Here is a 26,653-nt window from a genome sequence, read left to right as displayed (position 1 = left end):
GTGGATAGGAAGGAGCAGGAGGTCCTGCAAAGAGTTTAGAGAGCTAGGTGCAAAGTTGAAGGACAGGACATCCAGGGTTGCAGTCTCAGGATTGCTACCTGTGCCACATGCTCGTGAGGCAAGAAATAGGGAGGTAATGCAGCTAAATATGTGGCTAAGGAGATGGTGTAGGAGGGAGGGCTTCATGTTTCTGGACAATTGGGCTTTCCACCAGGGAAGGTGGGACCTGTACTGATGGGATGGTTTGCACCTGAACTGGAGGGGGGGCTAACCTACTTGTGGGTAGGTTTACTGGTGCTGCTCAGGGGACGGTTTAAACTAGATTTGCAGGGGGAGGGGAACCAGAGTGTTAGAGCAGATAGTGAGGTGGAGGAGGATAAAGGTCATGTGAGGACTGCATGTATAGACAGAAATCAAAGGTTCGTACATGATAGAAATGTTCTCAGGTGCATCTATTTCAATGCAAGGAGTATTGTAGGTAAGGCAGATGAGCTTAGGGTGTGGATTGGCACGTGGGATTATGATATTATTGCTATTAGTAAGACTTGGTTGTGGGAGGGGCAGGACTGGCAGTTTAAAGTTCCGGGCTTCCGTTGTTTCAGATATGATAGAGGGGGAGGAGTGGCATTACTAGTCAGGGAAAATATCACAGCTGTGAGTAGACGAGACAGCTCAGAGGGCTCATCTACAGAGGCCATATGGGTGGAGCTGAGGAACAGGAAAGGTGTGACCACACTAATAGGGCTGTATTATAGACCACCCAATAGTCAGAAATTGGAGGAGCAAACCTGTAGAGAGATAGCAGACCAATGAAAGAAAGTTGTAATCATAGGGGATTTTTAACTTTCCACATTGACTGGGACTCCCACACTGAAAGGGCTGGATGGCTTGGAGTTTGTCAAATGTGTTCAGGAAAGTTTTCTAAATCAATATATAGAGGTACCAATGAGAGAGAATGCAATACTTGATCTCCTATTAGGGAACCAGACAGATCAGGTGACAGGTATGTGTAGGTGAACATTTTGGGTCCAGTGACCATAATGTCACTAGTTTCAAGTTCCTTATGGATAAGAACAGGTCTGGTCCTTGAGTTGAGTTTCTAAATTGGAGAAAGGCCAATTTTGTGGAAATGAGGAAGGATCTCAGAAGAGTGGATTGGGATAAGTTGTTTTCTGGCAAGGATGTGTTCAGTAAGTGGAAGGCCTTCAAAGGCAAAATCTTGAGAGTGCAGAGTTCACATGTTCCTGTCAGGATTAAAGGCAAAGTTAACAGGCATAGGGAACCTTGGTTTTCAAGGGATATTGGCAATCTGGTTAAGGAAAAGAGGTGTATAGCAGGTATAGGCAACTAGGAACAAATGAGGTACTTGAAGAGTGTAGAAAAAATAAGAAAATACTTTTCTTTAAAAAAAAATCAGGAAGGCAAAAAGAAGACATGAGGTTGCTTTGGCAGATAATGTGAAGGTAAACCCAAGGGGTTTCTACAAGTATATGGAGAGGATAGTAAGGGACAAAATTGGTCCCCTAGATCAGAGTGGTCATCTGTGTGGAGCCTCAGGAGATGGGGGAGATCTTAAAACAGCTTTTTTTGCATCAGTATTTACTAAGGAAACTGGCATAGTGTATATGGAAGGAAAGGAAATGAGCAGTAGTGTCATGGAACATATAGAGATTAAAGAGGAGGAGGTGCTTGCTGCCTTACGGTGAATAAAGGTAGATAAATCCCCCAGGCCTGACATGATATTTCCTTGGGCTTTGATGGAAACTTGTGTTTATATAAAAAAAAAATTGCAGGGGCCCTGGCAGATATTTAAAATGTCCTTGGCCACGGATGTGATACTGGAGGGTAGTTCATGTTGTTCTGTTTACTTTTAGAACCTTTTTTAAACCAGGTAATTACAGACCAGTGAGCCTGGCATCAGTAGTGGGTAAATTATTGGAAGGTGTTCTGAGAGATCGGATATACAAGTATTTGGACAGTCAAGGGCTGATTAAGAATAGTCAGCATAGCTTTGTGCGTGGTAGATCGTGTTTAATGAATCTTGTTAGAGTCTTTTGGAGGAGGTTACCAAGAAAGTGGATGAAGGAAAGGCTGTGGATGTTGTCTACATGGACTTTAGTAAGGCCTTTGACAAGGTCCCATATGGGAGGTTAGTTCAGACACTAGGTATCCGTGGAGAGGTTGTAAACTGGATTTGAAATTGGCTGTGTGGGAGAAGACAGGTAGTGGATGATTGTTTCTCAGACTGGAGGCCTGTGACTAGTGGTGTGCCTCAGGGATCTGTGCTGGGACCATTGTTGTTTGTTGTCTATATCAATGATCTAGATGATAATACGGTAAATTGGATCAGCAAGTCTAGAAAGTGTTGTGGACAGCAAGGAAGGCTTTCAAAGCTTGCAGAGGGATCTGGACAAACTGGAAAAATGGTCCAGAAAATGGCAGATGGAATTTAATGCAGACAAGTGTGAGGTGTTGCATTTTGGAAGGACAAATCAAGGGAGGACATACACAATAAATGGTAGGGCACTGAGGAGTGCAGAGGAACAAAGGGATCTGGGAGTTCAGATACATAATTCCCTGAAAGTGTTGCAGGTAGACAGGGTTGTAAAGAAGGCTTTTGGCATCCTGGCATTCATAAATCAAAGTATTGAGTATAGGAGTTGGGATGTTATGGTGAGGTTGTATAAGACATTGGTGAGGCCAAATTTGGAGTATTGTGTGCAGTTCTGGTCCCCTAACTATAGGAAGGATATCAGCAAGATTGAAAGAGTGCAGAGAAGATTTACTGGTATGTTTCTGGGTCTTCAGGAGTTGTTACAGGGAAAGATTGAACAGGTTAGGACTTTATTCCTTGGAGTGTAGAAGAATGAGGGGAGATTTGAGAGGTTTACAAAATTGAGGGGTATAGACAGTAAATGTGAGTAGGCTCTTTCCACTTGGATTAGGAGAGAAGTACAAGAGGACATGGCTTTAGGGTGAAAGGGGAAAGGTTTAGGGGGAACTTCACTCAGTGGTGGGAGTGTGGAACAAGCTGCCATCTGACATGGTAAATGTGGGCTCACTCCTAAGTTTTAAGAATAAATCGGATGGATATGTGGATGGGAGAGGTCTGGAGGGTTATGGACTGGGTGCAGGTCAGTGGATTAAAGTTTTGACACAGACTAGAAGGGCCAAATGGCTTGTTTTCTGTACTGTAGTATTCTGTGGTTCTATCATGTGGAGCAAATTTAAATCAGCTGGGGCCTGATTTCTGTGATGGTCGAAATCTGCAGAGGAAACCAAGATGAATCATCCATTTGTGCATCAGGCTGAACCTCTTACAAAGGTTTCAGCCTTGTCTTTAGCACTTGTGTGCTGGGATCTGCTGTCACTGGGGGTGAGGATGTTCTTGATCCTTCTCATTAGCGGCTTAATTGTCCTCCTCCATTCGTGGCTGGATGTGGCAGGTCTGCAGAGCTTTGATCTGATCCAATGGTTGTGAGATTGTTCAGCTCTCAATTGCATGCTGTTTTTCCTTCTCAGTATGGCATCAACAAGATCTTCTTTCAGACACTTAACCTCCTTTACCTGAAATCTGCCAGAGGCTTTTGTTTTACTTTGTTTCCATCTATATATCTCTTATCAGCACAGTCTTCATTTATTTTAATGTTTTTCACTCATTTTTATTTTGTAGACTCTGAATGCTGTATCTCATGTACAGTCTTTGAAGTACTTACTTTATTAGCTTCTGAGGGAATCTATTTCCAAATGATCTGTGAAAGAATGGCCCAGAATTCCCTGCCAGAAAAAGGGCACCCAACTTAGTCAATAGTCCACATGTTAAATACAAGCTTGTTTTTGCTGATTTGCTTTTGTCATTTTGTTCTCCCAGTCAGACCCAATCCTCAATGAAAAGACCACGGCATGCATAAATTTGAGTAAGAGCAATGGATTAGGGTTGCAGAATGAACCCTGCTTATGCAACAACTATAAACAAAACTTTGATGGTCAGGTTAGCAATGCTGCATGGCTTAGGCAGCTATCAAACACTGTCTCCACTTACCTGGAATGCAGCCTAAATCATAACATCTTTCTAAATTAAAGTATAACTTAATGACTTCGTTTCACAGCAGCTCTTGAAGCCACAGTAGTGATGAGAAGTGGAAGATTAATTACCTTGGTGCACTGACACATGCATGAGACAAAGCAAATTGTAATCTATTCGCAGAAGTGTATCCTAACCATGAAGATTGTACAAAATATTGGGGATATGCCAGAAACCTGGCAATTGTTGGCAAAGAGAGGAATAATTATTGTGCAAACAAAAAGAAACAAGATGACACTCAAAAGTAAATTGTAAGAAGCAAGCAGCAATAGCTAAACCATAAGCTCCTGTAAAGACTTCTGTGCTGTATGAGGAAGCCAACAATAACAAGTCTCATGCAGGAGGAGAAGCAGCATTGCAGTGATGAAGCTAACCCAAAGGACTGTCTGCACTGGTGGATGAAAAGGGGTGGCAGAACTATTTGAAATTAGGTCTTGAACCAAAACAAAACTGGCAGGAAGGCTTGTTTGCCACTTGAGGATTGTCCAAGACTTCCAAAACCCACAAGTACATGTTCACACGAGCATCTGTGCTGTTCTAAATGTCTGGGTCACTCTCAAGCCAACAAACCTTGCTTCAGGATCCTTGCAGGCTGTCCTCCTGAGATTTGCCATGTGTGGTACTTTACTGCTCACTGCTGCAGAAGGCAACAAAACACTCAGGGAAAGTGGAAAACCTTCCACTTCTGATCAATGTGACATTTGTGTTCATACCTGCAAGGAGCATTAGGCTGCAGTACAGGTCTCCTAAACTGGCAAGAATTCACAGAAAACACTCCTGCCCTCAAAGACCCCTCATTGGCAATTGCCTGCTACAAGTGCCCTTTGCACAAGGAAGCTGCCTCCTGCTCACACTGCTCTACAAATGCCTGTGGAGGTTTCTCAGCCTCTCAGGATGACTCTGCCACCCCTCCTCTCATCTCATTTCTTGTCAATATTCAGTATCTAAAGCATGCTGTTTGCATTGTGATGTGGCCCTTTTTACGGACTACACCCTGAGGCCAGAGCTGTGAGGAAAGACTAATGTGGGAAATCTGACACCAAATGTCTACTTTGGAACTGGAGCCAATGAATTTCATTGTTTTTTAAAGAGTATTTCAAAATAACATTAGGAAGATGGCTAATGCTCTTTAGTGCAGGGGAAGTATGGCACAGACCAAGTTGAAGGCCAAGGCAAGCAGGAAACTGGATATTCTGGTAAATCAGCCTTTGCTGGTGTTTGTTCTTCACACCAGCAGAAGACTCAAACCCATGCACTTTTGCTCTTATAATGGTCTATCTCCCCTTCCTTCAACCTACCCAGCTCAATCACAAGGGTTGACATGGTCTCTGTATTGGTCACAAGTTCCTGTAGTACATTCCAAGCCCCATATTATTCTTCACCTCGATTATTTCCCTTGCATCTTGAGGTTCACTTGAGTTCTTCCTGTATTGCAAATCAGTCCAATGAATCTTTACTGTTTCATTGTATGACTCAATACATTGACACAGCTGGACCCTAACCACAGAGCCTCCAGTTCTCATTGTTATTCACCTGGCTATTTGAGGTGAGAGACTGTTTGATTTGTGACTTCATACTTAAAAATGTTTAACTGGAACCAAAGTATATAATTGACTATTTAAACTGTTATCAAACAGAAAATTCAGCACATTTTACCAAAGGAGTACTATATTATTGCAAGTACCTTTTTTTTCCAAATAAGTTGTTAAAATAAAAGTTCAATCTATTTGGTTCAAGGTAAAGGATTTGAAGGAAAGCAGTGTGGGTTGGGCTCTTGATGTCTTGGCCAACATTCATCCTGAGAAAAACAACTAACTGATTTGTTTATCACATTGCAGTTTGTTACCATTTGGTGCATTGAAAATATCTGCAGGTTGTTCTGGAACACCCTCAAAATATGAACAATGATCCATAAGTTCAATGGAAGCTGCAAATGTTGAACCTTCCAAACCAAAAGGGAGACAAACAGCACTGAATCCTGTTATATGTTGGACATGGCATTTGGAATAGGCCCATACTTGATGGCTTTGAACATTAGGCAGTGACCATCCAATTGGTTGTGTGATGCTGATTCAGAAATGGACTATTGTAAATTTGCTCTGATCATTTAATCACAGTCACACAATTGCAACATTCCTCACATTTCTTGTCAAATAGTGTATGTGTATAATGTTCACCTGACTTGGGAAGAGAGATTCTTCTCTATCTGACCTGTTATTTTAGGCAGGAAGATTTGATGGTCTTCCCAAAGATGAGACCAAATGGGAATTGCCTATGTGCTGGATGAGGGTATGGGTGCTTGCCTGATCAGCTTGGACCAGAAGAAGGCCTTTGAGTATCATACCCATACATAATGAACATGCTCTCCTGTATGGAGTCTGTGTAGACAACAAGAGCAAGACTTGTCCTCCAGGGCCCTGTGACAAAAGATGCTGGTGGATTCTGTCACTTGGTTCCCCAAGCAGACTTTCAAATTCATTTGGCACAATGCCTCATTAGTAGAACTTACAAGCACCAAGATCTTGTTTGACTGATGGTAAGAAATACCCTCCAGTTTCACCAACGTCTTGTACAACTGCAACATTCACAACAAGATAGGTGAATTCAGTCAAATAGAAATAAATGGGAACAATCTAATAGCCAAGAGCGATGTGGTTGCAAAGTAATTACAATTGAGAATTAACTATTCCAAGATATTTAACTTTTGGAAGAAAACCAAAGGAGATGAAGTAACCCTGATATTGATGAATGGGATAAAGGCAGTAAAGGTGAAGGATCTTAGCTCAGAAAATTAAGATGTAGAATCAGTGTGGGTGGAGCTATGTAACAACAAGGAGAAGGAAACAGTGGCGGAGTTTAATATAGACCCCAAAACAATAATAGTATTGCAGAATATAGAAGACAGAACAGTACAGGACAGAAACATGCCTACTATGTCTGCAGTGACCATGATGCCAATCTAACTAATCCCATCTGCCTGCACATTGTCTGTATTGCTCTGTTCCCTGCCTGTTCATGTGTCTAAATGCTGCTTAAATGTGGTTTTTGTATCTACTTCCACCACCTCCCCTGGCAGCATGTTCCAGGCACCTACAACTCTGTGTTTTTTAAAAAAAAAGTTTACCTCATAAATCTCCTTTAAACTTCCCCTCTCACCTTAAAGCTATGCCCTCTTGTATTTGACATTTCCACCCTGGGAAAAAGACTCTGACTACTTACCTTATCAATGCACTCATAGTTTTATACAATTCTATCAGGTTGCTTCTCAGCCTCCGATGCTCCAGAGAAAACAACCCAAGTTTGTCCAACCTCTTGTTGCCTTGATTGGAATGTATTAGCAATATCCTGGTGAACTTATTTTGCACCCTCTCCAAAGCCCACATCCTTCCTATAGTATGGCAAATAGAACTGCACACAATCCTTCAAATGTGGCCTAACCAAAGTTTTGTACAGCTGCACCATGACTTGCCAACTTTTATACTCAGCAACCCCACCAATGAAGACAAGTATGCCATACACCTTTACCACCCTATCCACTTGTGTTGCCACTTACAGGGAGCTATGGATTTGCACCCCAAGATCCCTGTACATCAGTGCTCCTAAGGCTCCTGCCATTTACTGTATACTTTCCTCTTTCATCTGACTTCCCAAAATGTATTACCTCACACTCGTCTGGATTAAACTCCATCTGCCATTTCTCCACCCATATTTCCAACTGGTCTGTATTCTGCTGCATCCTTTGACAACTTTCTTCATTATCTACCATAATGTTTTTCAAGACATCCAACACCTCTTCCCTCTTAATAGCAACATGCCCTAGAGTATCAACATATCCTTCCCTGACCTTACCCTCATCCATGTCCTTCTCCTTGGTAAGTACCAATGCAAAATAGTCACTTGCTTACTTCCTTTGCCTCCATGCATAAATTCCCTCCTTTTTCCTTCATTATCCACAACTCCATTAATTTGTGTGTTTTCCGCAAACTTACTAATCAGACAACCTGCATTTTCCTCTAAATCATTTACATATATTACATGTAACACTGATCTTTACAGAACAAACCTCCAAAGAAACATCCTCCAATCAGAAAACATCACTCCACCACTATCCTCTGTCATCTCTGGCCAAGCCAATTTTGTATCCAACTTACCAATGCACCCATGAATTCCATGTGATTTAATCGTCTGATCCAGCCTACCATGAGAAGTCCTGTCAAATGCCTTACTAAAGTCCATGTGGACAACATCCACTATCCTACACTCATCAATCGTCTTCCCCTCCTCAAAAAATGTTATCAAATTTGTGAGACAAGGCCTACCCCTGTACAAAGCCATGCTGACTACCCCCCTAATAAATCCAAATGGGAGTAAATCTTGTCCCCAGGAATCTTCTCCAATAAATTCCCTACTATAGTTGTAAGGATTACTATCCTATAATTTCCTGGATTATCTCTGTTGCTGCTCTTAAACAAAGGAACAACACTGGTTGTTCTCCAGTTTTCTGGCACCTTGCCTATGGCTAAAGAGGATACAAGTATCTCTGTCAAGGCTGCAGCTATCTCCTTTCTTGCCTCCCTCAGTATCCTTGGGATAGAACCCATCAGGTCCTGGGAACTTATCCACCATAATGTTTTTCAAGACATCCAACACATCATCCTTCTTAATATCGACATACCCTAGAATAGCAACATACTCTTCCATGAACGCACCCTCATCCATGTCCTTCTCCTTGCTAAGTACCAATGCAAAGTTGTCACATGCTTACTTCCTTTGCCTCCATGCATAAATTCCCTCCTTTTTCCTTAAGGGAACCTACTCTTTCCCTAGCTACTGTCTTGTTTTCAATGTACGTATAAAATGCCTTGGGATTTGCCTTAATCCTACTTGCTAAGGACATTTAATGGTCCTTTTAGGCCCTCCTAATTCCTTGTTTGAGTTCTTTCTTGGTTCCTTTATATTCCTCAAGGGACTAGTCTGATTTCAGCTTCCTAAACCTCACATATGCTTCCTTTTTCCTTTTGACTAAATTTATAATATCTCTTGTCATCCAAGCTTCCTGAATCTTGCCATCCTTATCTTTCATTCTCAAGGGAACGTGTAGATCTTGAAGTTCAAGTTATACTTTATTGTCATTCACCCATATGCTATAAAACACATGGAGGAACAAAATGCCGTTTCCCCCAGACTCTCACAACAGAGGACATACATAGAACAGAGAACATGCAACAAACGCAGACAGAAAAATTGTGCAAGCACAAATAGTGCAAAAAATGGCATATACAGGATACAAAATTAGTGCAAGGTTAGTGCAAAACTGAATTGGACAAAGAAAATACAGAACTCAGTGTATTGCACAACATGTATAAACATGTTCAGTAGCAGCCAAAGTTCTTATGCGCCATTGTGCAAAACAAGACTTTTGATGTGGCATTTGTCTGAGACTGCCTCCAGGGTATTCAGGAGCCTGATGGCCTGGGGAAAAAATCTTTGTACAGTCTAGTAGTTCTGGCCCAAGTGCTCCGGTACCACTTGTCAGATGGCAGTGGGACAAGTCGGTCGTGGGAGGGATGAGAGGGGTCTGATCAATTGGCCTTTAAAAGGCTTCCACATGTCAGATGTGGATATACCCCCAAATATCTGCTATCAATCTACTTTCCCCAGTTGCTGCCTAATACTGTTGTAATTAGCCTTCCCCCAATTCAGCACTTTCAAATGAGGACCAGTCTTATTCTTATCCATAACGAACTTAAGACTTAAAAGAATTATGATCACTGTTTCCAAAATGCTCTCTCACTGAAATTTTGATCACCTAGACAGGCCAAGAATGCAGGGCACTGTATAAATCAGGAAATTAGAGATGCATGTAACAGGAGTGATGCAATGATCAAGACAGACATTAATCTATATATAAAAACAGACTGTAAAGGCATCTGTAGATACATAAAAAGAAAAAAAATAATGGGGGTCCTTACAGACAGGTGGAGCATTGTTTCTGTGATTGAAAGCCTGTGACCTGTAGTTCACCAGAAGAATTGGTGCTTGTTGTTAAATGCATTAACGATTGGGATGTAGGAAGTACGCTTAGTAAGTTTGCAGATGACATGAAAATTGTGGTGCTAATGATAGTGAACAGAATAGTTCTAGGCTACAGATGATATTGATCAGATGGTAAGATGGGCAGAGTAATGGCAGATCTTTATCCTAATAAGTGTAAGGCGATGCAGTTCGGGAGGACTAATAAGACATACACAGTAAATGGTAAGGCCAAAGGGAGTGGTGAGGACCTTGGTGTACAGGTCCAAGGATCCCTGAAGTTGGCAGTACAAGTAGATAAGGTGGTGAAGAGGGCAAGGGGGATACTTGCTTTCATTAGCTGGGACATTGAATGTAAAAGAAGGGAGGTTACAGGCCAAGTGCTGGAAAATTGGTTTATTATTGATGGGTATTCAATGTTCAGCATGGACACGGTAGGCAGATGGCACTATTTCCGTGCCATTTACTCTATGATTTCATGACTCATAAATAATTTCCAAAAGTTCTGTTTTTGAACACACATGGTCTCAACTTGAAGAAAGCAGCACTGGTATTGTTGACCTGGTGGTAGATCTTGAAGAAAGCAGCACTGGTATTGTTGACCTGGTGGTAGATCTTTGGGAGAGGCACCTGCCGAAATAACAAAAGTGCTCCACGTCCTCCAAAACCAAACCATCTATGTGGAGGGCATGAGAGATGTTCAGCTGACTTGGGGGAAGCTAATGGAGGACCTTTGTCTTCACGGTGTTCAAGGAAAGTCTCTTATTATGAAGCAATCTAGTGACAAAGATGATTGATGAGGGTAGGGCAGTGGATGTTGTCAACTTGGGCTCTAATAAAGCATTCAACAAGGGCTTTCATGGTAGGCTGAATCAGAAGATTAAGGCACATGAGGCCATTCCTCAGCCCACTTCCCTAACTGATCAAGATCCCCCTGTAATCTACGATACCCTTCTTCACTATCAACAACACCTTCTAATTTTGTGTCATCTGCAAGCTTAATGATCAAGCCTTATGCATTCACATCCAAGTCATTTATATAAATAACAAATAGCACCCCGCAACAAACTACTAGCCACCGGCCTCCATTCCGAGAAACAACCTTCAACCACCACCCTCTGCTTCCTCCCTCCGGGCCAATTTTGAATCCACCTAACTAGGTCTTCCTAGATTCTATGGGACCTAATCTTCCAGACCAGCTTACCATGCGGGACCTTGTCAAAGGCCTTTCTAAAGTCCAAATAGACAACATCCACTGCCCTACCCTTATCTATCTTTTTGGTTACCTCTTCAAAAAACTCTTAAAAAGTTCATCTCTAAAAGCACGACTTGACATTCTGGATCATTTAAGGCTACAGTGTTTCGTCAGTCCTGGGTAGATTTCTGTGTTTCCCAGTCAGTCCGCCCAGCAGTCCTCCGATTCCCCTGACATATCTTTTGATGAGCACATTACTCAGGGCTCTGCCACGGATTGTGATATAGTCCAGGAGACAACGGCGTCTTGACCTGCGATGTCTCATGTAGTCTTGAGCCAATCTTTCTGATGGAAGACCGTGTTCATCTTGATCAGACCATGTTGGGCACATTTGGTCAACAGCAAGATGACATCGGCATTGGCTTTCCTATACAATAGTACCATTCCAGATTTTGTGGTCATATCCATCCTGAGCATTGAAGTTATCCTGAAGAATGGCATCTGATTCCTAGGGATGGAGGTAAGAATGTTGTCCAGACCATGGTCAAACCTGTTCCTGATCCTATCATTGGATTGTTAACACCCAAGTAGAGTTCAGCAAGCGCAACAGTATTTTTCTTGCTGATGACAAAAATAGATCTGTGCATCAGAGATCACAACCTGATTTCCCTTTCCCAAAACACTGACCTCCCTCCACTGTATCTCCCCAAAAGTGTGGGCTTTACTTAGAAGAATGATGTGTATGCCACGTCTCACTAGCTCCTGGGTCATGATAGCAGCTTGCCTACCAACTGAGGGACACAGTAGCCTACTCCTGGTTAGAATTTGTATCTTCATATCTCATGATCAGCAGAGAATATTTTAATTTAGAGAGCTTGAGATTTCTCTTTAAACACAACTCTGTGGTATTTCAATTGATTCTTTTTGCTTTACCAGGGAAGAAAATGAAGTTCAATAAAAGTGTGATTTAAGACATACAGAAAACCTGGAGACTGAGAAACACTGTTAATAGCTCGGTAGATCATTATGCTCGCTTCAGTCTCCCTTCAGAGAGCCCCTTATTCTCATTCACTGTTTGCTCTTACAGCTGTCACAAAGTCTTTTATCTGTCAAATAATACTCCCTATAGAATTACCTACAACTTAAGGCTCAGCAATTGTACCCATGCTATATTGATAAGCAAGAAAGAAATTAGATATTGATTAACTGAACAGATTTAGCTGTTACTAATATGTCACAGGTTATTTTCAAACTGACTCAGACACAATGATCTCCATAAAATGTCTATTGGCAGTCTACCACAGTGCAATAATTCCCCCAAACACTGCTGCTTACATCTCAAGTGTTTATTTTTGTATTTTAGATTTCCTACAGTAGCAGTCTACGATGTTTTTTGCCCTACCATGTGACACCACCAGCTGTTGCTGTCTCATGGAAGCAAGCTGGTGTGTCAGGACATATCAGAAGTCAAGGGGTTTTGGATGGCAGAGGGTTGCTAGAAATGGAGTCAGGAGATGGAGGAGAGCAGGAACCAAGAATGGGGGCTGAGCTGTGGAGAGTGGAGGACCGGGGGATGAGGTCAGAAACATTGGAATTTAGGGGGAGCCTGGGGAATGGGTATTGGGAAGAGAGTTAGAAGATGGAGAGAATTGGCAGGTCTAAACCAGTAAATGAAAGTTGTCCCCAAACCAACATATATCTAATTTCAATAATTTTACAGTATATAGAACATAGAACAGTACAGCACAGGAACAGGCCCTTCGGCCCATGATGTTGTGTCAGATTAATTAAACTAGTAATTAAATGCCTAAACTAATCCCTTCTGCCTACACAATGTCCATACCCCTCCATTCTCTGCACATTCATGTGTCTATTTAAGAGCCTCTTGAATGCCCCATTCGTATTTGCCTGCACCACCACCGCTGGCAATGCATTCCAGGCACCCACTACTCTCTGTGTAAAACACTTGCCCCACACATCTCCTTTGAACTTACCCCCCTCACCTTAAATGAATGGCCTCCTGTATTAGACATATTGACCCTGGGAAAAAGATACCAGCTGTCAACTCTATTGCCTCTCATAACCTTATAAACCTCTGTCAGATCTCCCGTCAGTCTCTGCCGCTCCAGAGAAAACAACCCAAGTTTGTCTAACCTCTGCTTTTAGTATATGGCCTCTAATCCGGGCAGAATCCTGCTAAACCTCTTTCCCACCTTCTCCAAACCCTCCACATTCTTCCTCAAATAGGGCGACCAGAATTGAATGCAATACTCCAAATGTTGCCAAACTACAGTTTTATAAAGCTGCAATATAACTTCCCAACTCTTGAACTCAATGCCTCGACTAATAAAGGTAAGCATGCCATATGCCTTCTTTACCACCCTATCAACCTGTACAGCTACTTTCAGGGAGCTATGGACTTGGGCCTCAAGATCCCTCAGCTCATCAACACCGTTAAGGGTCTTGCCATTAACAGTGTACTGTCCCTCCACATTAGGTCTCCCAAAGTGCAACACCTCACATTTGGCCAGATTAAACTCTATCTGCCATTTCTCCAACTATATCTGAAACTGATCTATATCCTGCTGTATCCTTTGCCAGTCTTCTACACTATCCATAACACCACCAATCTTTGTATCATCTGCAAACTTACTAACCCGCCCATTTACAATTTCATCCAGGACATTTATATGCATCACAAACAGCAGAGATTCCAGTAAGGATCCCTGCAGAACACCACTAGTCACAGACCTCCAGCCAGAATAATTCCCATCGACCACTGCTTTCTGTCTTCTATGGGCAAGCCAATTCTGAATCCAAATGGCCAATTCACCATGGATCCCATGCATCTTAATCTTCTGGATGAGCTTCCTAAGAGGGACCTTGTCAAACGCATTGCTAAAATCCGTGTAGACAACTTCCACAGTTCTACCTTCACCAATCACCTTCATCACCTCCTTGAAAAGCTCAATCAATTTAGCAAGACATGATTTGTCCTGCGCAAAGCCATGCTGACTGTCCCTAATTAAGCCATGGTTTTCCTAATGCTCATAAATCCTATCCCTAAGAATCCTCTCCAGTAGCTTCCCCACTACTGAAGTGAGACTCACCAGTCTATAGTTTCCAGGATTATCCCTGTTTCCCTTCTTGAATAATGGAATAACATTAGCTACTCGCCAGTCCTCCGGGACCACGCGTGTGGCTAGAGAGGACACCAAGATCTTGGTCAAGGCTCCAGAAATCTCACCTTTTGCCTCTGTCAACAATCTGGGGTACTGTATATCCTATCTGGTCCTAGGGGTTTATCCACATATTCTTTAAGAGATCCAACACTACCTCCTACTTTATCTTGAAATGCCCTAGCATATTAGCATGCTCCACACTGATTTCCCTATCCTCCATGTCCTTCTCCTTGGTAAATACTGATGCAAAATACTGACTTAGGACCTCTCCCCCATCCTCCACCTCCAAGCACATGTTCCCTCCTTTATCCTTGAGTGGTCCTACCCACTCTCTTGCTCTTGATGTATGTACAAAATGCTTTAGGATTCTCTTTAATCCTAATTCCCAAGGACTTTTCATGGCCCCTCCTTGCTCTCCTAATTCCCTTCTAGAGTTCTTTTCTAGCTTCTTTATAACCCCAAGGGCTCCGTTCAATTTTAGTTTCCTAAACCTTACATACGCTTTCTATTTCTTCTTGAATAAATTCACCACCTCTCTCGACATACAAGGTTGCCTTAGCTTGCCATCCTTGCCCTTTCTTCTTACTGGAACATATCTGTCCTGTACTCTGTGCAGTTGGTCTTTAAACACCCTCCACATGTTAGATGTGGACTTGCCCACTGTTCCCAATTAACTCTCCCTAGTTCCTGCCTAATACTCTTGCCCTGCTCCAATTTAATACACTCTCGCAAGATCCATGCTTATCCTTATCTATAGCTATGTTAAAGCATAAGAACTTGTGGTCACTGTTCCTGAACTGTTCCCCCACTGAAAGTTCAGTCACCTGGCCAGGTTCATTTCCCAACACCAGGTCCAGTATGGCCCCTCCTCTTATTGGACTATCTACATACTGATTTAAGAAACCCTCTTGGGTGCACCTAATAAATTCTGCCCCATCTAAACCTCTTGCATTGAGGAGGTCCCAGTCTATATTAGGGAAGTTGAAGTCACCCATGACAACAACCCTTTTGTTTTTACACCTTTCCCTAATCTGCCTGCATATCCTAAATGCCCCAGTGGATATTGGGAGGTCTGTAGTATGATCTCATCAGAGTGATTGCATCTTTCTTATTTTTGAGTTCTACCCATATACTGTAGACTCGGTGGATGAGCCCTCCAATTCCATTAGTGGTTTATCATTCTCCCTGCTGTGCTTTGTAGACCAGTATAACATAGCACCTAATGAGGTATTCCCTGTTGTTGGAAAGATAATTCAGATTATCTTTATCAGAGAAAATATTAAGAAAATAATATTCTTCAATAATAATCTTCAAAGAAAATATTATCCTGTAAAACTGCCATTTGAACATTTTCTTGACTGAACAACAATAAACTCATAAATGTTTACTCTATAAGAACCACAACAGTAAGTTCAGGCTATTTGAGAAATTGATATCCTTTCAGTATTCTTGGTAATCCTATTCATTATTGCAAAGAAATCCATGACCCAGATCTACGGACCATTTGATGACTTTGTTTCATTTATCTGTCTCATCCAATGCCCAAGGTTGAGAATTAATGGGCAAATCTTTTGCCAATGTGTCAGGAATGAAACAATAATAATGGCTTTTTGTAGAATTTGCTTAAGAACTGATGATTGAAGTGTTGTTTGTCTGTTGTATTGATCTCATTATCGTTGAAGCAGTTTAGTTTTAAGAGTGAGCTTTAGAAATCTAAAATAACCAAAAAGTCCTTTGGGTTAAATACATCACTTCCGATCTGCTACAGATGGTTTTGGGGAAAAATTGGGTATTTGGTTAAGTTTAGTCAAATGTACCATCAAAAATGTTTCAATGATTATTGAAGCTGTTTGCTCAAATTCTCCCACCTACCATCCTTTGAGTGAAAGAGTTTCTCCTCATAAGATTAGAAGAAAATAGGAGCAAGAGTAGGCTACTTGGACCCGCAAGTCTGCTCTGCCATTCAATATGATCATGGCTGATCTGCCTCAGGACTCACATCCTCTTCTGTGACAGTTGTTCTTCACCCCCAATTTGTGATCTTTCAAAAATTTATTTACCTCCTCTTTTCATACCCCCATATCTCTAACCTCCATAACCCTATGAGTTAAAGAATTTCAGCAATTCACCCCCCTCTGCGAGGAGTTGTTCCAATGCGCCTTAGTTTTAAATGATTGCCCCCCCCCCCCAGTCTTGTAACTATATCTCTTTGTTCAAGATTCTTCCACTGCTAGAAACATCTCAACATCTACCCTGTCCTGCCCCCTCAGGATCTTATATGTTTCAGTAAGATCTTCCCTCATTCTTCTAAGCTCCAAAATCTAATTTCTTTAACCACTTGTGATAGGACAACCCTCTCATCTCAGAAATTAGTGAGTGAATTTCTTTTGGACTGCCTCCAATGCCAGTATATCTTGTCTTAAATTCTACAATGTACCACTTGCCTTCCTAACCACTTGCTGCAGCTGCTTGCTAACTTTTCATAATCCCTGCACAAGAGTCTTCTGTACTTTGCTCATCTTCCTCCATTTAAATAGTAGTTTGTTTTCAGCTTCCTCCTACCAAAGTGCACAACCTCAGCCTTTCCCACATTAAACATCATTTGCCAAATTTTTGTTCATTCACTCAGTTGTAGATGCCTAATAGCCTCTTCACAACATCCCCTCCCATCTATTTTTGTGTCTTTGGAAAATTTGGATACCTTACACTCTGTCCCATCCACCAGGTCATTAATACAAATCATAAATAATTGAAGCCAAGAGCTGGTCCTTGGGACATTCCAGTAGTTACATCCTTCCAGCCTGATAAAAACCCATTTATTTCGACTCTCTGTTGTGAAACAAGTTTGAGGTCTCGAAGGACAAGGACTCTGAACACAGTCTTAGAGTTAAATGATTTAGTTACAAAGACAAACGCGGGGGAAAGGTAATGGGGCAACACATACACACGCGCACCAGTGATAGTGAGCGTGGGAAAATCGCAACAAGGGTAAAATACACACATGCACACACAATGAACTGGGTACAAACAATCAAGGAAAAGCAATACGCTACCTGCCACCCCTTGACTCAGTACAGGTACAGCTCCAAGCCACCGGGAATACTAACTTAGGACGCTTCTAACCTTGTCGAAGTGCACACCTTATCAGCGGTCTCTCCAGTGTCGTTTCACGATTCCTCAGAGCAAACAAAGAGAGTGGACCCGGCACATGTGGCACTCTTTATAGTGCTGGGGGGATCCAGCCCAGGTAGTTCAAAAGGGCCAATGGCCTGGTGCCAGCAAGGACTACTTGATCACAGGAGGCCAATGGCCCGAGGCCAAGTACAAGGGTGCTTAAAGAGGCCAATAAACAGACCATTGATGGGTGGGGTGGAGCCAGGCCTTAGTTGACAGTAGTGTGTCTTTCTACCAGGTACTGGGCAGTACTGTCACATGACAGCCCCAGCCCTCCACAATACACTCTCTGTCTTCATGGCAATAGCCAATCTTCAATCCATGCTGGTGCACTTCCACTAATACTGCGTGGTCTTACCTTGTGCACCAGGCATTTATATGGCACCTTGCCAAATGACTTCCAAAAATCCAAATACATTCTATCAACTCTGTCTATCAACTCTATCCAAATTTCCCTCTATCAACTCTGCTTGTTACATCCCCAAAGAACTCCAGCAAAGTTATGAAACAGAATTTTCCTTTCATAAAATCACGTTGACATGGTTTGATCACATTCAGCTTCTCTAAATGACTAGCTATTTCTTCCTTGATTATAGACTTCAACATCCTGCCAACAACAGATGTTAACCTAACAGATCTACAGTTGCGCTTATTTCATCTTCCTCCCTTCTTGAACAATGGAGTCACATCTGTGTTTTTCCAATCTACCTATACCCTTCAGGAACATGGTGGTTTTTGAAAAACTTTAACCAATGATTCCACTATCTCTGCAGAAAATTTGGTCATAATTGCACATTGATATTTGTATGATCTCGCTGAATGTGAATTGAATGTCTTTTTCACAACATATCAAAAGTAGTGCTGAATGCTTTTATATAATTTGGAATTTCCTAAGGTTTTGAATGACACTGAATAAAGGTATTTCATCTCATTTCTATCCATTTTTTCCTTTGAATATTGTAAGTTCAGCAAAAATTTAATTGTATTTATTTTAAATCTATTTGGTGATATCTTTTTATATCACCTGTACAAATATTCCTCAGTTGTATAGGAGGAACTTCAGACAAGTTCCTAGCTATTGCTGCAGTTTAAGTAAATGAATTCTGTTCCTATGATCCTAATGGTCTTCATTCTTTTCTTTTACAGGACACATTATGACTTCATCTAATAAAGGAATTTTACACACCTTGTTAATTTTCATCATCATTTTGGGCTGCCTTTTAACCTTGTTGTTGCTCTATGTTAAGCCATCAAACAGCTGGATATATGCTCCCATGGAATCTGCCACCTCAGTTCTACGAATGAGAAACATCTTTGCTTCACAGCAAGAAGACAATGAGACTATTGTGCTTATTTGGCTGTGGCCTTTTGGTCAGACATTTGAGCTCAATTCTTGTGAATCTGAGTTTAACATCCGTGACTGTCATTTGACTGTGGATAAGAACATGTATAACAAATCCCACGCTGTCCTTATCCATCATAGGGATATCAGTGGGGACTTGTCCAACCTGCCCTCACAGCCTCGACCAATTTTTCAGAAATGGGTTTGGATGAATCTGGAGTCACCTACTCACACTCCAAAAAAAACAGAGCTTGACCGACTCTTCAATCTGACCTTGACATATCGAAGGGACTCAGATATCCCTGTGCCTTATGGATCACTAACAATAAATAAAGTCCCATCAGCCTTTGAATTGCCAAGTAAAAGCAGTCTAGTGTGTTGGGTTGTAAGCAACTGGAACTCTGATCACGCCAGAGTAAAGTATTACAATGAACTCTACAAATATGTTGAAATTAACACATATGGTCAAGCTTTTGGAGAATATCTGAGCAATATTGATTTTATCCCGACGATATCTCAATGTAAGTTCTACCTTTCCTTTGAAAACTCAATACATGAAGATTACATAACTGAAAAACTCTACAATGCTCTACTTGCGGGTAGTGTCCCTGTGGTCCTGGGCCCATCCAGGGAAAACTATGAAAATTATATTCCAGCCAATTCCTTCATTCATGTGGATGACTTTCTCTCACCTAAAGAGCTTGCTGATTACCTTCACATGCTGGATGGCAATGAATATTTGTACATGAGCTACTTCAAATGGAGAAAATATTATAAAGTGAGGATGACTCATTTCTGGGATGAACATGCATGCTCTGTCTGTGAAAATATTAGGCAACATAAAGAATACAAATCCCTCTCCAGTTTGGAGAAATGGTTTTGGGATTGAACTCTAAAATATGTAAATAATGTCAATCAGCAGCATCATCTATTATATTCAATTGGCTTTTATCTCCAAAAGAACATATTTTAAATTAATTCTCTAATTTAACAAAATAATTGTTTTTATTCTATTACACAAGAATTCAGTGCAGAGCGAAGGATTGTTCATGGTCAAATTCTCAACGTACACTGACTCCCAGTCAAGAAATAAAAATAGAAAACATTGGAAATGCTCAGCAGGTCTGCGGAAAGGGAAAAAAGAGTTAATGTTTCAGGTTCAAAACCCTTTATCAGAACTGCAGAAGAAATAAAACACATTAGTTTTAAGTTTCAGGGAGAGTGAGGGAGGGATGTATGGAATAAATGAATAGCTTTTGCCATGTGGATAAATTATAGAGGTAATTCGATTGATGGATAACTGGGGACATTTGGAGAGAAATGAACAAAAACTGTGAAATGAGTTAGTGAGAATACAAACAAAGGAACATAAAAGCTGTGAAATGCTGGGCTGTGGGACATGGTCAGCATGTCAGGCTGTGCTAATGCAGAGACAAAAAGAATCAGTGTGAAAGATCGGAAGTGATAGAACAAGACAGGAGGTGGAGGAAGGGGAGAGATAGGGTCAGAGGAAAATGAATAAGAAGACGGATCTGGAAGGATATTAGAACTCAAGAGCTGTTGAAGATTGTGATCTTTGACATCTGAAAAGAAGGAAAATATTCAACTGTTGCAGCATCAAATCTGTCAATGTATTAACTGGAACTGCAGCCCACAACAGCTTAGAGAAAGAGTGAAGCAGCATAACTCCAGCGAGAGAGATCAAGAGCATGCATGAGATTTGGCATGGCATTAAGAATGGATCTCAGGATGCAACAATTATGAGCATACCTATGATCCAGAGTGGATCCAAATTGGGAAGGGTAGAATCCACGTGAGATGAGTTGGAGTGGAGACATTTCCTAAGAAAAGAGGCATTGCTATGAAAGTGAGATTTGGTCAACACCTTATCGAAAACAAGAAGGAAAACAGAAGCCACAGAGGGTGAACAGGCAAAAGGCTCAGACGGAGTTCCTGTTGGAGAATGGAGTATATCTTCAAGGTGGGCAATACTGAAAGAGAAGCGGCAGTGACTTCAACAGTTAATGAAAATCAGCATCTGCAGTTCTTTTTCCATTAAGTTGTGATTATTTTATGTATAACAAGCAGCCCTGAGGACCAGTCTCTGTGGCCTCAAACAGCAACGTTATTCCATGACTTGACTACAGGTAGAACTCAACAATCAGTTGGGAATGAACAAAATAATAACCATTCTTCACGGGCATGTTGGACTCCAAATAATTTGGCAAGTAGCCCCCACAGATACAATGGCATTAATTTTGGCTTGTTCCTTCTGACAGAAACCAAGCAGAGGAGCAGTTAGAATGGAAGGAAAAACTACTTCCTTTCCCAATCCAATTTGGCCAAATGCAGTTTTAAATTTTAGATGACTGGGACACTTGACCCAAACTGGTGGGGTCCTTCTTAAAAATGCACATTAGGCTAGGTTGATATCATAAGAGCAGGAAAGCACATTTTAAGTAGTCAGCAATGGTAACTACTATGTCTGAAAAAACCTGCCACCAGTAGTTTCCACAGTCGGTAGATGCCAACAAAATACATTTTAAGGTTTTTTGGTTTATTTGTGGAAAGGTTCAAGAGGAACAGAATTTGAATTCATGGTTATCCAGGGACCCCAGGGATAAGTCTGACTCAGACCTTCTTCCTGAAGCACTTAACACATTGGGACCCATTTCTGTGGGTCCTGAGCAGTGACCACTGCCAACAAAATTCAATTACCATGTAGCAGTTTCGCATTGTGTTTTAAAATTGCCAACCCTATCTGCTGCAACTCCCAGTAGATCTGTCACTTGCATTGGGAGTTAAAGTTATGGGCAAAGAGACAAATGGACTCCTTCTGAGCTGTGCATTTCTATCACTGTTATTCCTTAAATTAGCACTTAAATTTTTCATTACAGTTTTAGACAATGGTTCAATTACTTTCTGAGAGGCTGTTGTTCTGATTATTGATACCCATTATCAATTGACTAATTGAACCATATTTTATCACTGCACAATTAAATACTGAATCCAAAGTTAGTCATTAATCTTAATACCTAATTGCCATGTTACATATTGCTGTATTGAATTAATGTGAGGTGACAAAATAATCTTCAATGATAAAACCCCTGCTCTATTAAAAAAAACTGTTGTTTGGAACTGTCCAGGAAGACAATCTGAAGCACATTTTGTCATGCTGCATGTCTCTCTAAGCAGTCCCACATCAGCTCAGGAGTACCCAAAGTTATCATCCCATTGGTCTTTTGAAATTTCAACACCTGCCTTGAAATCAGCTGATAACAGTTAATTCTATCTTTACCACTATCATGATTCCTCCATGTCATCAGACTATTTGCCTCAATATACATCTTGGATGAGATACATTTTCTTTTAGAGGGATCTTGTGAAAACAGACCATTTTCTTCAGCCCACATGAAGTCCTGTTCATTCCAAAGCTTCTGTCTCCATTGACTCTGCTCTCCCAATTACTCATATTTAAATTTCTCATATTTGAGTTTAACGCCTTACACTGACTCACCCCTATAACCATTTGGAATGCTGCACCCACCTTCCCACCTCTTTATACATGTGACTTTTATTCCCAATATCACCTTTGGTGGCCAGCCATTGGGCCCAACGCTCTGCTATTCCTTTCCTAGCCCCAACTTCTCTGACTTTGCAATTTCTTTCTTTTAAGTCCTGTAAGGCTTTAATCACACTCTCTTTACTTCACAATTTCAACTCTGCATGTTTATTCTTTCTTATACTTCAATGAATGACGTTAAGCTGTTTAATTTATGTATAAAGCCTCAAATGTGCTTTCAATTTACATTTGAGGCGCAATACAATTAGAAACATTGGCTCTTCCTAATCAAATGCTGCCTTGGAAACCTACAAATACCATTCCTCATCAGATGTTTTTAGTCCTTTTCTTAGACTAGTGTCTGTTCAGCTTTCATTCTCACTGGTCAAACATTTGTCTGTTAGGGCAGCCATTACAAATGACATGCAAAATTCTCCCTTCTGGTGAGTGTTTATGGATTGTGTGATGCCCGTGCATTTCAAGTATTGGGTCAGTTCAAATATGATTTTATCCAAAGTGTTTTATACAATTAAAAATCAGTAATGAATTGCACTGGGTCTGCTGGACAAAGTAGACAATAAAGCCATCATGCTTGACCTTCGTCTCAATTATAAACAACAGGTAATCACATATCATCTTTTCAGCTCTTTTTAGTACTTTAGTTAGAAAGTAACTATGGTATTGAAGTGATGTTATGTTGATTAAGTTTAATGTGTTTATTTATTCATTTGAAGTCATTATCTGAATACATTCCGATTTTGAAGTATTTCATGATTCATAAGCTTTGTGGGAATTTCCCGGCCGACAGGAAATGTTTTCTTTTCATCAGCATGACTTTTGTGTTATAAAAGTTGAAAATACTGAGCAGGTCAACAGCATCCACAGAGCAAGAAACAAAGTTAATGTTGACCTTTCATCTGAAAGTTAGAGAGAAAAAATTTTTAACTATTTGACTTTTATGTTGCCAATTTCACACGTTTTGTACTTTTTTCAATAGATCTATTTTTTTCATATCATGAAAATTTTAAGTACCAAGTTTCTATATACTGAAATAATCAGCTGTTTGAGTTGAATGAAATCTTTGTAAATGTAAAAGGTGTGGCGACCCACCGTCTAGTCGGGCGAACCGGCTCGGCAGTCGGGTCGCGCGGCGTCGGAGCGACGAGGCCCAAGATGGCGGCGGGCCTCGTCTTTCCGAGCGACGGGGAGAACCCGCGCGCGGGAAAGTCCTGATGACGTAGGACTTACGTCATTGCCGGTTGTTTTGGGCGGGAACATTCTCCCTTAAAGGGCCCGCGCAAGGCGGGAAAATAAACCAGTTCTGTTTGGCAATCCTCCGAGTAGAGTCTTGTTTTATTCCGCGGTAGCAACCGCTACAAAGGTTTGATAACTGCATAATGGAACTTACTGTTTTTGAATGATCTGTGAGAGGAAAAAATCCATTCTCCTTAAATGTGAATAATATATATTAATAATTTAAGAATGTGTTGAAACAAATATAATTATATGTATGTTGACTAAAATACAGGTTCCAGCATGGTGCAGTTTGCTTATTAGTTCACCAGTTGCAATCACATTTTCCACTTGGCAGTTAATATAACAAATCTATAACTAACAAGGCTCTTAGTTATGCCTCCTCTTTGTAGATAGCAAAAATATAAACTCTACTTCAGACATTGCACAAGGGTGCTGAGTGGAGCTGATGGTGGATTCTGAACCACATTTCTGATAAATAAGAATTACATAGAAGGAGCACTTTCACAGCTAGTCTCCATGATAGCTAGCTCTACTAAACAACCTACACTTTAGTTCATTCATTGAAGATCTGTAACTTTAAGTAATGATTAGAACTAGATTTAGTGTAAGCAGAAGAACCTGCCTAGATCAGTGAATTCTGTACCCAAATGATTGATGCCTGCTCCTGATACAAGCTCCGAATTTGGCATCTAAACTTATTGGTTATAAAAATTCTACTGATTTGGGCGGCACAGTAGCATAGCGGTTAGCGTAACACTATTACAGCGCCAGCAATCGGGGTTCAATTCCCACTACTGTCTGTAAGGAGTTTGTACGTTCTCCCCGTGACTGCGTGGGTTTCCTCCCACATTCCAAAGACGTACGGGTAGGTAGGTTAACATGGGTGTAATTGGGCGGCCTGGGCTCATTGGGCCAGGAGGGCCTGTTACCGTGCTGTATAAATAAAGTTTTAAAGTATCGCTGAACAAATCATAATAATTTTAACAAATCCAGCATAAAACTATATCTTCTGCCAAGAGATTATTATGTTGAGATACTCTTGAAACTAGAAAAGGCAAAAAAAGACTAATTACAAACTCAGCAGATTATTCTCATCAGTATGTCTGGGGGGGGCAGGGGTGGTGAAGAAAAATGATAAAGATTCAAATGCAAGGTTTAATTCTAAACATTAACTAACTAATTTCATTCCACTTCTGAAGATCATTAAGTATTAGGAACTTTCTCAGTTATCAAATTCAACTGTTGTTCTGCTTCCTGGTTAAATATGCCCTCTTTTGGCCAAGCTAATTTAAATAAAATCTTGGTAAACTGAAAGCTTCAAAACTGACCAAGTGATTAATCTGACATTTTTGACAATCCAACCTGTTCTGGGTGAAAAATATTCAATTAAATCTATATAGAAACACAATCATGTATTGAAAATTGAGTCATACATAGGTTATGCTTTATAAAGTGTTTTTCATTATAATTTACACACAGGAACAAAAAAGATTTGCCAAGCAAGGACAAGCTTAGAACCAGACAATTCACCCATTTCACAAATCTGCCTATTCCAAAATTCTGCATGAATGTATTTGCTTGTATTTGTATTAGTTTAAGCCAAATATAAGTTAAATACAACTCCATAGCATCCTAATGTTATTGCTGTAGAAGAGATGATCCTATTTGATGTACATAAAAAATATTCCATATATTAAATATAAAATATTAGTAAGTAGTGTTATGCTGTATGGTCACTAGTTTTCATGTAAACACCCATGAAGTCTTTCAATTCGTGGTCTATTTATGTGAAAACAGAGTTTGTAATAAATATTTTGATCCTGATATTAAGGTTTGTGTGATTCAGATTAACAATTGAGATAAATTCAACTTCTCATATCAAACCAAACCCAATGACTTGATATATCTTTACTCCTTCCAGGTTAGAAATGCCAAACTTAAGTAGTTCTTAATTTAGAATTCTCGCATTATAGAAAGGAACTTTATTGTATTTTTGTGTTTATTTGATCTTAATTTGTAAGAATTTGAAAGCTGACCTTGTTCTGTCACTAAAGTCTCTTTGACTGTTACCATTTCACATGGGTTTTCTCAGTTAATGCAATTCTTTCTTTTAAAAACAGATGAAACAGTTTGAGGTTTTATATTCAAACATAAATAGGAAAAAAAGCAGCAGTAATCAATAAGAAAGATAAAAATTTGTTTTGAAGGGGCTAAAATAGTTCCATCTAACATTTTGCAAAGCTGTCTCCAATATAAGGACTTCGCCTTGCTGCTTGTGCAAAAAAAATTGTATTTATATGTCTCTCCATCATTGTTGCATGTTTCAGATCTCTACACTAAGCCCTGGACAATAATAAACTGTAGGCCATTCACACCAGCAAGGAACTAGACATTGCCAAATTAGTGACTTTCCGTGGTTTTTATATGGCCATAAAATTATATTGTGATAACTGTATTCAAGGTGATGACTTGTCCTGAGTAACTTTGTAAGTTGACTCGTTTGTTGAATATTTCATCATATTTTGTTAAATGTGCTTTGCAGTACAGTCATTTCTAGTATCTACCTGAAAATTATGAAAACTGCACATGATTTTGTACATAACAGAACAGACATATTAAAATAAATAAGATGTATTTCTCTGCGTTCTTATCTTCTTTTATACCGTCCCTCCACAATTATAAATTCCTTCAAAATTGGATGCATGTTGAATTATAAAGAAACTGAGCAATGAAAAAAGGTGCTGCACACATCCATTAGTCTTTCTAAGTTGGATCCCAGAGTCTAAAGTTTAACTAACTAAGCATTCACCAAAATTGCAAAGTT

The 26,653-nt window shown here is 40.4% G+C and overlaps 1 protein-coding gene across 1 annotated transcript in view; it reads left to right on the top strand.

Annotated features, from left to right (window-relative positions):
* LOC127575352 (4-galactosyl-N-acetylglucosaminide 3-alpha-L-fucosyltransferase 9-like) overlaps nt 1-26,445 on the top strand; it is a 48,211-nt gene extending 21,766 nt beyond the window's left edge. The window contains exon 2 of the mRNA XM_052025167.1: nt 18,815-26,445. Within this exon, the coding sequence (XP_051881127.1) occupies nt 18,823-19,899 (1,077 nt within the window). The 5' untranslated portion in view covers nt 18,815-18,822 and the 3' untranslated portion in view covers nt 19,900-26,445. The remainder of the gene's footprint in view (nt 1-18,814) is intronic.
* Nucleotides 26,446-26,653: the final 208 nt, after the last annotated feature.

Source organism: Pristis pectinata, chromosome 10, assembly GCF_009764475.1.
Source record: "Pristis pectinata isolate sPriPec2 chromosome 10, sPriPec2.1.pri, whole genome shotgun sequence".
NCBI lineage: Eukaryota > Metazoa > Chordata > Chondrichthyes > Rhinopristiformes > Pristidae > Pristis > Pristis pectinata.
Note: the sequence above shows the minus strand (reverse complement) of the source record. Positions and strands in the feature narration are given on the sequence as shown.